A 15,062-nucleotide genomic window follows, 5' to 3' on the forward strand; every position below is an offset into this window, starting at 1 on the left:
TCCTACCAAGATCTTAGTTAAATTTTTTTATATCAAGTGTCAAAAGACTATTTTTTAAAGCACATTACAAATGCAATACAAAAATTCTATATCTATTTGTGCCTATTTGCAGATGTACCTTTTCTATCAATTAAAGACACACATTTTTATACACATCTTCTCGAAGAGAAGGCTATTTTACAACATATTTATGCTATTTTTAATAATTTTAAAAACTATAAATCTACTAGGCACATGATTTTATAAAATAACTTTTACCATGTGTATATGCATACAAAGCATTATCAGGTATTCACTATTAATTATTAATTAAGACCTTAGGTGAGCCAAGGTTCTTTCTCTCTCTCTCTCTCTCTCTCTCTCTCCCCTCCAGCGTTGGCTCCTCATCCCTCTCCAACTTGTGCCCCGCTTGGCGTGCACACCCACAAAAGTTTTCATCACTTTCCAAAGTGGAGAGTGATTCCTGTGGAAGTGGCCCGTGTTGAAAAAATGCTATGAAGAGCTCTCCATCATCGTAAATGCATACAAATGGGTTTGCGAGCAGAACAGGTGAATTGTTGAGCTCTTGGCAGGAGAACAGATGGGCGTGTAAGCTTTTCGCTCAAAACAGGAAAAAATGCCGCATCCTTCTGTAGTTCTGGCCACCGCTGGGTACGACCACACCATCCGATTCTGGGAAGCCCCCACTGGTCGATGCTATCGCACTCTTCAGTACCCCGATTCGGTAAGGGTTTAACTTTAATGCACTTCCTAAAATCACTGTATGGGCGCAAGAAATTAATTTAAATCGGCCAAAAAAGTTATACTTTCATACGGGCATGAATGTTTTTGCCCATTTTTGACCTTGAATCATCTCTTTGCATGCCAAGTCTCTCTAGAAAAAACGTGTAATCGCATTTGGTCACAAAGGGTTTGTGCTTGCATTTTCAATTGCTCAAACGTATGTAAGTGTTAAGAAGATTTGGGTCCATTTTTTGACACATGTGTGGCAGATTGCCACTAGGATATGGCTTTTGCATGGTCAATGGCCCAAAAGTATGGAATATCATGTGAAGTTACACTATCACGGGGGTCTATGTGGCTTGCAACATGTTCATATGTAAGTTAGTTATCACAAGGCTCTGGCATTTTGTATCTGCTAATCACAGCCCCAGCTGGAGACTTTTCAACATATTTTTTTGCATCAAATAGTGGGCATGGCAAGAGAAGCTATGATTACTTATCACTGTTCAGTGGCCATCTTGTAACTGATGAATGGTGGATGGAGGAACAATTCTCAAAGGTTAGAATTAGTGGTAAAGTCATTACATGCATGCGTTGAGTTGTAGAAGAAAATGGTGCAAAGAGTAGGCGTTTATGGCTTCATTTGGATGAGCACTTGCTTGCTTCATCCTAGCTTCTGCTGCCCACTATCTCGGTGGGTGGTCTCTTGTCTTTGCCTGATCCGCAACTTGTGGGGGCCTTGCTTCTCTCTTCCTCAAGGTCTCGGATGTGAGTTGGTTTTTATTTTCAAAGTTAAGTAGTCACTTGTCTTCCTGCTCTTGCTCTGTGATGGTGTCTTGGCTTAGAGGGAATACATTAGCACCTACCTCATAATTTGTGATGACACAGTTTACTGAGGGTTCTATCATCTTCTTTCAGGAAGAGCTTCCACACCTGGCAAGTTGTGTTAGTGTCGCCTTTGTGAGGACAAAAGGACGAAAGGACTAGATGTAAGAGAGATCAGAGGAAAACAACACAACATGAAATAGGTGAGTGAGTCTATATATAATGGTGAACCATGAATGAACATATGTACAAGAGCTCTCTGATGTGAGGTGACTCTGAGTAGAAAGACCAGTGCGGAAGCAGAGATGATGTCGGAGCTGAAGCACGGTTGATGATGAAGGCTCGCGTCAATGTGAGGCAAAGCACTCCGAGAGGTGGTCGGTGTCGATGGCTCGTGTCGGTGGATGCAGAGGCACTCTGAGGTGGTAGTGGCAGCAGAAGATGAGGTGATGTAGGCTCTGGTGACAAGGGTGCTGCGGTACTTGAGGTGGTAGATGAAGAGCAGCGAGGGCTGCCGTCCCAAGTGGTGTAGTGGTGCAAGCTCTGGTGACAAGGGTGCTGCAGCCTGCAAGACCTGAAGGGTGCAGGCTCTGGTGACAAGGGTGCTGCGTACCTGAGGGGTGCAGGCTTTGGTGACAAGGGTGCTGTGTACCTGAGGGGTGGTGAAGAGTAGACAGGGTTGCCGTTTTGAGTGGTATGGATGGTGAAGATAAGCAGAGAGTGGGCTGCCATCCTGATGGTGTGATGTAGTAGAGAGTGGGCTGCTGTCCCAGAGAGTATTGATGATAAAACGATGATGTCTTGTATTGTAGTAGAGAGTGGGCTGTTATCCCGACGGTGTGAGCTAAGGAAAAATGCTGAAGTGCTCTATGTAGCAGAGAGGGCTGCTGTCCCATGAGCTGAAGATAAAACGCTGATATGCTCTACTGTAGTAGAGAGGGCTGCAATCCCATGAACAGATATGTAACGCTGATGTGATCTATGTGGCAGAGAGGGCTGCTGTTCCAAAGTGTAGCCAGATGTAAAACACTGAAGTACTGTGCTGTAGCAGAGCGGGCTGCTGTCCCAAGGTGTGGCTTGTAGTAGAGAGTGGACTGCTGTCCCAAGGTGTAGCCAGTAATAAACGCTGATGTGTTGGGGCTGACAAGCGAAGATGATAAAGCAGGTATGGTGTATGCGCTGGCAACAGCAACAGCAGTAGCAGCAGCAGCAGCAGCAACAGCAGATGGTACGTGATATGGTCAAGAAGTGGTACAATGGTGAGGTAATGAGGCAAAGCTATATATAGTCTAAGGGACTGCTGGTCGGCTAGCCTAGAGACTGTCGGCCAGCAGCAAAGACACAAAAATCCCAAATAAAACCAATAAAGCCCCCTAAAATCTCCTTTTTAGGCTGGGAAAAATGTTGTATTCACACATCCCCTCTTAGGCCAAAAAGGGGACCATGAGAGAAGATGATGGATGTGAGGGTCCCACACTGACACACTGGCAGAAGGAATGTGTCCCTTTTTGAAAACAAAATCTGATAAAGTTAGAGAGGGCGATCGTGATGGCAAAGGTGGTGAAGGTGAGCTGATGTAGATGGGTTGATCGTCTCCCAAAGTAAGATCTTGAACGGGACTCTCCACTGAGTAAGAAGTCCCATTCCCTGTGTGGTCCAGATCAGAGTTTGGAGAATCAACTTCTGGTAAGAAGAATTGGTCCTCCGAGAGTGCGGGTAGACAATCCATGCTTGCACGGTCGATGACAAAGGCTTGCGTCGATGTGAGGCAAAGCACTCCGAGAGGTGGTCAGTGTCGAAGGCTCGCGTTGGTGGATGCAGAGGCACTCCGAGGTGGTGGTGGCAGTGGAAGACGAGGTGATGCAGGCTCTGGTGACAAGGGTGTTGCGGTACTTGAGGTGGTAGTGTTAGAAGTCATCTCCTATCTATACCTATTTACTAGGGCCTCTGTTGTGGGTGTGTCCGCCCTTTTAGGTGTTTTCTCATTTTTCCTCACTTCCCGTATTTTTCCCCCATTTTTCCTATTTTTTCTGTGGCTTGGGAGGCAGCCTTGTGGTGGCAGGAGTTCTTAGTAGGTGGCCGACTGCAGCTGTATGCCTATTGGTGCTGGCCGACTGTGTGATAGGTCGTGGACACCTTCTCCATGCAGGCCGACTATTCATACCTGGCCTGTCAAATCCCCACCGGATCTGCTCGTGGAACGCTCCTGGTATGATACTTGAAACCTGCAAACAAACAAACAAAGGGGGGGGTGCAGGCCTGACTCACCTCCCAACCATGACATCCGTGGGCAAGCCCATAGTCTTGGCTGTCCCCACCGAGCCACGAGCTGAGCTAACTAGGTTGACGTACTGACCAATCTCCTCCTCGTGACGTCCCATACCGCCACGAAGCTACCCTCGCGGGCCTCGAGATTGCTGCCGGCCTTGGTTGCGTAAAGCAGGTGCACGTTTGCACTAGATCCAGGCTCCAAGACCATAGAGCTCTCACAAATCACGCGAGACACTATATCACTAATGACTAACCTTGGCCACCCTTTTATAGGCTCTTGGCCGGTCATCGGGCGTCCACACTTGGGTGCCCGCCCGTCCATACTTGGGTGCCCGCCCGTTAGTCTATCCCTAACTCAGCTCGCCAATCAGCCTACCTAGCTCCAAGCTTCCCCAAACCTCGAAGCTAGTCTTGTGTGCGTATAGCACACGATAGATACACACTGTGCACATGACATAGTCCCCTTCCTCTAAGAGCTCACTCCTGAGCTCACTAAAAAGCCAGGGTAATCTCTCTGAAGAGTAGTCAATGTCTCCCATGTAGCGTCCTCCTCAACACGATCCTTCCACTTGATCTTGTAGTGATAAGCGTATTACGCAATCTTCTTTCATGAAATCCAAGAATCTTTTCAGGTTCGTGCGGAATAAATGTCATGTCCTCGACATCTATGATTTCTTGAGGAGTAACTAACTGGTATGTTCCACCCAGCACTTCCTCAAGTCTACTGACATGAAATACAGGATGAACTTTCACATGAGAAGGCAAATCCAATGCATATGCAACTGAACCAATCCTTCGTGTAATACGAAATGGTCCATAGTATCTAGGAGATAATTTCGGAGATCGACCTGTTCGTAAAGTCTTGGAATCTTTTGGAACTCGCAAATACACCATCGTTCCTTCAGAGAACTCTTTGCGTGAACGATGTCTATTAGAATAAAATCTATCTCGGTCTTGAGCACTTCTAATAGATTCCTTCGCAACTTGTAACATTTCTTGCATATCTTGCAAAAAATTACGTGCTGCATCATGCTGAAGTCCTGAGAATCCTATTGTAACAGGTGATCTAGGTTGAAAACCATACATAAGCATGAAAGGACTAAAACCTGTACTCATATGCTTAGTACTGTTATATGCAAATTCTAACATAGGAAGATAATCCTCCCATGAACTCTGTCTTTTGGATACATATGCTCGAAGCATATCCTCCAAAATCTGATTCACTCTTTCAGTCTGGCCATCAGATTGAGGATGATCGGAGGAACTCAAATTCAAAGTTGTTTCCAACTTCTCAAAAACAAGTTTCCAAAAATCACTCGTAAACTTACGAGTCCCTATCACTGACTATGTCCTGCGGTAACACGTACAGTCTAAACAATTGCTCGATAAACTGCCGTGCTAATATAGCTGTAATAGTCTTTCGAGTCGGTAAAAATCTAGCCATTTTTGTCAAGTGATCTACCACAATCCAAATAGAATCGTGGCCTTGATGTGTTCTTGGCAATCCTGTAATAAAATCCATGGAAATACTTTCCCATTTATTACCTGGCATTTGCAAAGGATGCAACAACCCAGCTTGTCTAAAGCGTTCAGCTTTATTTGCCTGACAAATTTGACACTTGAGAACATAATCTTCTACATACCCTTTCATCTTTGGCTAATAAAAAGTGTGTTTCACTAACGATAGCGTCATGTGTACCCCAGGGTGTCCAACAGAAGGGGCGTTGTGACACTCCTTAAGAATCTTGGACCTAATGTCCGGGATCTGTGGTACACATCAATCAATGAGCTCCCGTCCTGGATCTTCTGCCAAAATGGACCAAAATAACTATCAGTCTTGCAAAGCCCTCTCAATAACTGAAATAAGTCAGTAGAAATCTCGGTGAACGACAAAGTATTCACCTCTCTAATTCGACTAAGCGCATCTGCAACACTATTCATGGACCCTTTCTGATAACGGATCTCAAAATCAAAATCTTGCATTAACTTAGCCCAACGAGCTTTCCTTCCTCTCAAATCATCCGCATCACACACATACTTGATTGACTGATGATCAGTCAATACCACAAACTTGGAGCCATATAAATAATGTCTCCAAACCTTGAGAGCATGAATCACAGCATAAAGCTCCTTCTCAAGGGTTGGCCAACGAGATTGAGTGTCGTCTAGCTTTTTACTTTCAAAAGCAACCGGTCTACCATCTTGAAATAGAGCAGCCCCGATGGCATAGTCACTGGCATCAGTTTCAAGAACATAAGAAAGACTAGGATCGGGTAATGCTAAGATAGGTGCTTCCTTGACTTTATCTTTCAAAAGTCTGAAGGCCATATCCAAATCGTTATTCCAAGTGATAGGCTGATTTGACTTATGTTGGGTTTTATGCTGTGTATGCACCTAGAGGAGTGCTAGTGATTATCAGTAGATTACTGGGGCACTTTTTACTTCAGTTAGTGGAGGTTTTTTCCCAGTTTAGCTTAGTTTCACTTATAACAGTTTATAAGTGTTTTGGTCCACCTGGCACACTTTATGGCCGGACATGTGAACACATCTTTTAGGTCACTTCATTATGTGGCTATTGTACTTCACTTTATCACAACTGAATACAAGAAGAGTCGTGTTCTCTCTCTCTGCTCTCTACGTTTCTGTTTGCAGTACCTCCAAACCCTAACCCTAACTGTTGAAAGCCTTCATTTGGTATCAGAGCCATCCGTATAGGCCATCGCCACCAGCTGCTACTGTACCTGCTTCCGTACTGTACCTGCTCGCCCTGCTCCGTACAGTGCCACGACTATAGTACTCTCCGCTGTACAGTCATCGTATTTGCAGTTTGCTCCGTACAGCCATCCGTACCTGCACAGTACAACATCGTGGGGGTTGAAAAACCTTACTTCGAGGAGCAGATGGCTCAACTCCGAGTAGAGTTTCGGGTTGAAATCCAGCTTTTGCGGGATCAAATGGTTGTACTTCAGAGAGTGGTGATTGGTGCAATGGCTCCTATGGGACCGGTCGGCAGCAGTAGCTCCTTCATTCGCACCCAAGGCTTTACCCAAGGCTTTTGTAGGTGAGAAAAAGGAGAGGACCTAGGAGGTGGTTGACTTTTGGCTCAACCGTTAGAACATACACTTTGAGTTTCACCCGTTCCCAAAATCTCAGAAGATTCAGATGGTTAGGGGTCTCCTGAAGGGGAACCATGACATGGTCATGAGAACTTAGAAAAAACCGAGTACTTGGGCAGAGTTTGAGACTGTTTTGCGATGAGTTCCTCTGGGCCGAGGATGGGTTTGATATCATGGCCAAGTTTACAGACTCGGACATGAGAAAAGTTGTCTTTTGACATACTTACAGAGATTCAGAGTTGCAGTCCCAAGCGGCACACATGGATGTCACAACATTTCGTGGATTTTTATTCCATGGGTTGGCATAGGAACACAAGCTCTGGGTTAAGAACAATCATAGGAAGACATTGGAGGATGCCATCCGGTATGCTAGAATTTATGAAGAGACGATGGATGGCCAAACGTAGAAGAACGTTTGTGAGAGGCTAGCCCCAAATCCTCTTGTGTCAAAGGAAAGACCAACAACTAGCCCATCCTCATAGTCGTAATGTGATTTTAACACTGAAGAATCCACACGATGAACTTGGAACTCATGGCTCTACAAACAGAGAAACTCTGAGCAGGCGTCTAGGCATAAACGAAAGTTTACGTCTGAGGAGGCTCCACAGAACCAAACCTTTCTTCGGGTGAACTCAATCTGAAGACGGATCACAAGCATAGGGAGGACAAGTGTTTCTCTTGCGGTCAGAAGGGCCATATGAAGGCGAGTTGTCCGAAGGCAAAGACCAAGGCAGTTCATTTGACCAAAGTAACAGGTAAACCTCAAGTTGCCCGTAGATATTATGGTTTTAGGTCAGGGTGCTTACATGGAATGTGTTTTTTGCATGGTAGTCTTTTGTCCTAACGACTTAATACGTATGTATGAGTCAGTGTTAGGGAAGGCTGTGCACATCCTTTATTTACCTTGGTAGCACTCACAACTTTATTAATGCCAACTTGTGCAGAAGCTGGGAGTGAAGACACAACCGAGTGATCACGTGTATCGTGGATTCGCGTGAACTTGGCGTCAGGATTTGAACAGATCTGGGACAGGCGTGTGTCTCAGTTACTGATATATATTCAGAGTTATTCGTCCATGTAGATTGAAAGGATCATGTTTTGTCCTTTGTAGGAAGATGCTCAAGTATATTTGAGGGGTGATTTTGCAATCTCACTCTCTATTTTTTATAACTCAGGAGGACTTTGTAATATAATGTATATTTGTTATGAAGTGTTTAAATGTGTTGGTACCCTTTCATTTGATATTAATTGTGCTTTATAACGGTTAAGTTAGATGTTTTGAGGAACACTAGACTAGGAAGCATCGATGTGGAGTATTGTAGATGTTTTTTGTGTTGAGTTAGGTTGTGGTTTTCTAGCTGGACTTTTGGTTGATCATAGGATTGTTTGATCCCAGAGTCTCAGCCTTTGAGGATGAGCCAGTTGGGGGAGGAAGTGATTGCCTAACAATAGTCAGAACATCTCTCAGCATTGGTACAGATCGCATGGTATAATTCCCTGTGGGAGCTCCATTAGGATGAGAGTTGTCGGATGTGTAGACGTGTGTGAATTATTTCACTGTTTATTCCAATGGTTTACTTGTAGGGCGGACCATGACATGGAGTGGAGGTATAGTGCACCAAGACTTAGTTGGGAAAGGATTGATTACCTTGCCCTGACCTTACAAGTCCCAAGGCAATTTTATATGGTGTGGGACACTAGAATCTGCAGTATGTAGAGTTTTGGGTGTGTCTATATTTTCTAACCTTGCTATGTCCTATTCTTATGAGAGGTAGTTACCCTATGGCATAGTTCATATCATATGTTTCATACTGCCATACGTCAGGGAGAATGATAGGTATGATAAAGTATGATTTAACTCTTGGTGGAGTTTCATACGTGGCCTTAAATTTGGGGCTATATATGCATGTGGGAGTTGGGACTTAAAAATATTGACAATTTGACACTTGAAAGTTGAAACTTGAAGCTTGAATGTACATTGTACATACCATGTACTATATGTACTAATAAGTATGTGCAGAACATTTGTACAGTGTAAGCTTTTTCATAGCATAGTGCCCATTGCCCAACCTGAGGCCCAGGTTCCTTACAACATGAGCCTAGTACTTACAATAGGGTGCAGACCACCCACAGTATCTCTTTCAGCAAAAAAGTCTCAAAAATTTTATTTAAAAAAAAGAACAAAAATTATAGGCCATTTTACCATACATTAGCAAACGTTTGTTTTACAAATCATACACGAGTATGATATGAACTATGCCCTATGGTAGACAGAGTTACGCAAGACTTGATAAGGAAATCGGAAGGTGGGGTTGCTAGGATTGGGTGAGTGAATCTTTTACCCAATTTTTGGTGACTTATATGATTCCTTGCGAAGGCGCTCTCCATCTGCCCATCAGACTGAGCATGATGAGAAAAAACACAAAAACACAAGTCCATCGAATCTCCAAATGACTTGTTGTAGGAGCGTCATGACAATCACAAGGAATTCCTCTCCTAATCCCATCTGGCGCACAGACTACAACAAAAACCCATTCCGAATAAGGTACTGACTACCTTCCACACTAACAAGTGGAATGACCCTTGAGTCTTGGTCTAAATCAATGGAGCTCCTTGCTTGGACCTACTACCAATACTGAATGAAATGCCCATCGGCCCGACATGGTGGGATCAGGTTTTGGAGGTTATGCTTTGTGCTCACGATCTAGGCGACCATTTTATTAGGAGAGGTACATTCCTATGGTTGAGTTTGCCTATGGTACCACTGAGCATATGGTTTTGGCAATAGCTAGAATATGTTTGGTAGAAGTTGGGTTAAGACTCAGATTCCAGATTCCCTCAGACTTTGATAGCTTGAAGGATACATAGTTGTGATGCCTTTTAGTTAGGAGTCTCTGAGAGGGAGGTACGATATTCCCTAGGTACGAGGATTTACCAGATCTTGGAAAGGATGGGTATGATGTTGCAAAGCTAGCAGATATTTATCTGGGCGATTTCACATTTCCAATTCCATGAGTTGGAGGATTGACGGATGAACTATGTCCTTCAAGGTGCTAAAAAGGTTTTGTTTTTGTCTTATTTCCATGGTCATATGTTGGAGGAACAACAACTTCAGCAGAGCTGTTCCTTGATATGTGGCTATGTGGATTTGATAGACAGGTATAAACTTGATTTCGAAGACAGTTGATGCAGGTAGCTGGTTTCTGCTTCATTTATTTCCAAGAGTGGGAATGTTCTAAGTGGGAAGGAATGTTATGTATCTAGCACTAACCCTTTGGGTTAGGGACTAATCTAGCAGGGTTAGGGGTGTAACCAAACCGGGCCGGGGGGACTAAGGTCTTCGACACACTTTTGCATGACCATCAATCTAAACTTAAACATTTAAACGCTAGCCGCATCCATTAACATAATCACATATGTTGAAAAAAATAAAATCAGATACACAGGACACCGCAGGACACCGCACTGGGGCCGGAACAGCCAGCCCTCCTTTGATGGAATTCTCTATTCCTTAGGAGGTATCTCATTGGAATTTTCCGAGTACAGAAGATTTCCAATCAAAGAAAGAAAATGAATCTGCGAGAACACTGTCCCACAAACTCATAAAGTTCTATGCTTGTAACCCAAGGTTAGGTTTTCAAGATATCTTTCAAAGCAAGCAGCTTCTCGATGAAACTTTCCAAAATCGCTGCCTGGGGCACTATCTATGCACGGGTCACCATGAAAACATCTTAGGCACCCAAAAGCGTGCATAAAGAGTCACATCTATCGTGATAAATCATGCTGTCCAATTGTGAAATTTCTGTTTTCAGCCTGAAAACACTTGAAAGAAGAGCTTCTGCCCTATGGGATAGGGTATTGTAGAGCCTGCTATTGTTGGATTATATATCATCTCCAGAGAGTCTATTTCATCATTTTCATGCTTGTATTGGCCATTTATGAGGCCCTGCATTGGCATATCTTAGCATATATTATTCAACAATTTTCTACCATTTTTAAGGTATTTTATAGCATTTTATGCTATTGTCCAGCTGTCAGCCTGCCACAGCTGGCCGACCAGCACTCTCAGGGATATATAAGGGTTCTCACCCTTTCCCTCACTTTCATCTCATTCTTTTGCATCCAGTTGAGGTCATTAGCAGGTGCTTCTGCTTCTTACCATTGTACAGCACCTACGGGCTTCCCTCGTGCTCAGTTTTCAGCAATAAACATCAGTTTTCAGCATTTACAGGTCTTGTACCTAGGCCTACATCTGTGTTTTCTATTTGCTTCACTTTCTTTCAGCTATGGGGCTGTCCATAACAGAAAAACAGCAAACCACCACCCTATATGTCAGTGCAACATAGAAGGAAAAGCCCATGCTCATGCGAGACAGATGCATATTGACCAGCTGAAATTACCCCCTTCATCAAGTTGGCCAGCTGAAAATAGCTCCCCTGCCTTCTTTTACAAGTCAACCAGCTCAAAATAACTTCCCAGGCTCTTTTTAGCAACTCGTGGAGCTATTTGTAGCTTCAAGGCACGCAAACTTGTGTTTTGTTTGTAATTCATTAAAATAGTCAACCTTTGGTGTGTATTCACTTATAAGTTATTATCTGTTTGGCGGCCCAAACTTCAATGAGTGTGTACTCATATACTTATAAACCTTAAAAACCATATAAATGAATAAAATTCCACTTACCATTATATGAGGATATCATGGAGTTCTCACAGCTGGGGGAAGTCCTACTCGAGGATTTCAACGCCAAGACGGGAAGTCAATAGGTCCCACTACTCGATCTAGACGAACCTATCAGACTACAGGAGCTGGACATCACTGACACAGGGCTGCAGCGATCATCACAGGACCGTGAGGAGGTCACAGTGTCCGGTTCATCTGGGTTTAAAGGCAGTAAGAAATTGAGCAAGAAAGCTGAAAAATTTGGGCATGCTTCTCGTGATGCTAAAGGGTCTTCAGAGACGAAGTATAAGAAGTTGCCCATGCCCAAGAGGACTTCTGAGGAAAGACAGGTTTTGAGAGATGCTCATAAGTGTTTTTACTGTACTGAAGAGGGGCATATGTCATTCAATTGTCCCAAAAGAAAGTCCCAAAAGGACTCTGACAATAAAGGAGAGCCCAAGCCAAAGAAACAAAAGCCTTTTGCAGGCTTAGTTCCTGATCTTGTGGGGGAACAGCCAGGTGGAGAAGCTACAGAGTTGTGCAGGGCATGGGACAAAGTGAGAGATCAGAATGCTTTGATCTTCTTTGACACAGGTGCTAGAGCCAACTTCATTTCACCAGATTTGGCTGGCCGATTGGGGATTCGCGCAGAGGAGATGGGGCCGTTACATGAGGCTAATATGGCTTGTCCAGGGTATGCAGAACCCGTTACTCCTATCATTGGGAAGCTTCGGCTTCATTTGCAGGGTTATATGGACAGCGAAGAGTTCTTCATCATGCCTTTGGATGGCTGTGATGTTTTGTTGGGGATGCCATGGTGCCACTGGGTACATGCAGTGGTGGATACTTACAATAGGAAAATCACTCTGACTCATAGAGGGAAAGAACATGTATTGGATGTAAAACTCAAAGGGAAATCTGTTCCTATTGTATCCGCTTCGGCGATTTCATCAGTAATGAAAAAGCATCTTTCCGCGTACTTGATTTATGTAAAGGATGCACAGGATGATGAGTCTAAGTCTAATTTGTCTATGTTAGATAAGGACAGGACTGATTTCTTATGTGGGTTTCAAGACTGTTTTTCCGAGTCATTGCCAGGAGAACTTCCTCCTGAGAGGCCAGAAGATCATGCCATTGATCTGATTCCTGGTAGTACTCCACCGAATAGACCGCCGTACCGTGTTAGTGCAGCCCAACAGGAAGAGATTATGAGTCAGGTGCAGGAGCTTTTGAATAAGGGGTTGATACAGCCTAGCTCATCACCCTTTTGCTCACCTGTGCTCTTAGTGCAGAAGAAGGATGGTTCTTGGCGCATGTGTATTGATTACAGGGCGCTGAACAAGAACACCATCAAGAATCGATTCCCCATACCGAGGATCGATGACATCTTGGACCGCTTACAGGGCTCCACAGTTTTTAGTCGTATTGACTTGAAAAGCGGGTATCATCAGATACGCATTAGACCCAAGGATGTGCATAAGACAGCATTCCGAACCACGTTTGGGTTGTATGAGTTCTTGCTTATGCCCTTTGGTTTGACGAATGCGCCTGCCACATTTAACAGAATGATGGACAGGATTTTCAAGCCTCATAGAGAGTTTGTGGGCACATCTTTGATGATATGATTGTGCATTCACAAACTGAGGAAGAGCATAGAAGGCATTTGGCCATTGTGTTTGCAGAACTCAGAAACCATAGGTTGGTTGTTAATGGCAAGAAGAGTGAGTTTTTCTTGCAGGAGATACATTTCTTGGGGCATATTGTGTTTGCGCATGGAGTCCGTATGGATCCAGCAAAGGTGGAAGCAATACTTAATTGGCCAGCTTTGAGGACCGTGCATGATGTACGCAGTTTTCTAGGATTGTGTTACTATTACAGGCGGTACATACGGCACTTTGCTGAAATTGCTTCGCCTCTTCATGCTTTGACCAAGAAGGCAACTCCGTTTAGATGGGCTGATCGGGAAATTACAGCATTCAAAAAGCTCAAAGAAAAGCTTACTTCGGACCCAGTATTAGTGTTACCGGACCTCCGAAAGGCTTTTGTTGTCCAGTGTGATGCATGTGGAAGTAGCATTGGTGCAGTTCTCATGCAAGAGGGACATGTCATAGCCTATGAGAGTAGAGTTTTGCAAGATGCTGAGAAGCATTTACAGGTTTATGAGAAAGAGATGTTGGCTGTAATTCACGCTCTTTCTACATGGAAACACTACTTGCTTGGGGCTGATTTCACTGTACAGACAGATCATCAGACCTTGCGCTATTTCCTCACGCAGACTAAGCTTTCAGAGAAGCATATGCGTTGGGCAAACTTTTTGTCAATGTTTCACTTCCAGATTGTGCATGTGGAAGGCAAAAAGAATGTAGTGGCAGATGCTTTGTCACGCAAGCCACAGGTCTCTGCAGTTTCACTTGCTTATCATCATGAGCTTGATGAAATGAAAGAGCAGTACGCCCATGATGACGACTTTGAAAGGTTGTATGATCAGATGTCTGAGGGTCAGCGGCATGAGCATTATACTCTCAGAGATGGGTTTTTATTGATGCATGGCAGACTGTGTGTTACCAGGCCATTGCGACTCAAGGTTATGATTGAAAGTCATGCTCCACCGTATGCAGGTCATAGAGGTATTGACGCCACGGTCAAAGCAGTGGAGACTTTCTTTTATTGGCCAACCTTGAGAAGAGATGTTGATGCCTTTGTGAGGCAATGCATCGTATGTCAGAAGGTAAAGTTTGACCGTCAGAAGACACCAGGGTTATTATAGCCTTTACCTATTCCAGATAGACCTTGGGAGAGCATTGCCATGGATTTTGTATTTGATCTTCCACGGACACAAACGGGAAATGATGGCATCTGGACTATCATATGCAGGTTCAGTAAGCAGGCTCATTTTATTCCCGTGCGTAAGACGATCAAAGTGGATCATATGGTGAAGTTGTTCATGGCGAACATCTTCAAGTATCATGGATTGCCTACATCTATCATTAGTGACCGTGATCCACGGATGACGAGTTTGTTCTGGAGAGGGTTGTTTGACAACATGGGTACAACTCTCAAGTTTTCATCGTCATTTCATCCACATACAGATGGTCAGTCAGAAGAAGCTAACTCTACAGTGTTAGATCTTCTCAAGTGTTATGTGTCAGAGCACAATCAACAATGGGAAAAGTATCTTCCTTTGGTGGAGTTTGCATATAACAACACTGTACATACCTCGACAGGCAAGGCACCTTTTGAGATTGTGGAAGGAGGGAAGAAGGTACCACCCATTTTGCATACAAAAGATAAGATCTTTGAGGCTGATCAGTATGTGGAAAGTTTGGATGAAGCTTATCGGAGAGTTAAGTTGGCCCTCCAGAAAACTCAGCAGAAGCAAAAGAAAGCCGCAGACCGTCACAGACGTGATTTACAGTTTGCATTGGGTGATTGGGTTCTTTTGCGCTTTGAAAAGGCTAGACTCAAGA

The 15,062-nt window shown here is 44.0% G+C and overlaps 1 protein-coding gene across 3 annotated transcripts in view; it reads left to right on the forward strand.

Moving 5' to 3' along the window:
- Nucleotides 1-339: 339 nt before the first annotated feature.
- LOC147637490 (target of rapamycin complex subunit LST8-1-like) overlaps nucleotides 340-15,062 on the forward strand; it is a 30,082-nt gene continuing 15,359 nt past the window's right edge. For all 3 annotated transcript variants that reach the window (XM_086799275.1, XM_086799274.1, XM_086799276.1), the window contains exon 1: nucleotides 340-724. In XM_086799275.1, coding sequence (XP_086655401.1) covers nucleotides 617-724 — 108 coding nt within the window. In that variant the 5' untranslated portion in view covers nucleotides 340-616. The remainder of the gene's footprint in view (nucleotides 725-15,062) is intronic.

This window comes from Cibotium barometz, chromosome 6, assembly GCF_041138505.1.
Source record: "Cibotium barometz isolate CiBa-2024 chromosome 6, ASM4113850v1, whole genome shotgun sequence".
NCBI classification, from domain to species: domain Eukaryota; kingdom Viridiplantae; phylum Streptophyta; class Polypodiopsida; order Cyatheales; family Cibotiaceae; genus Cibotium; species Cibotium barometz.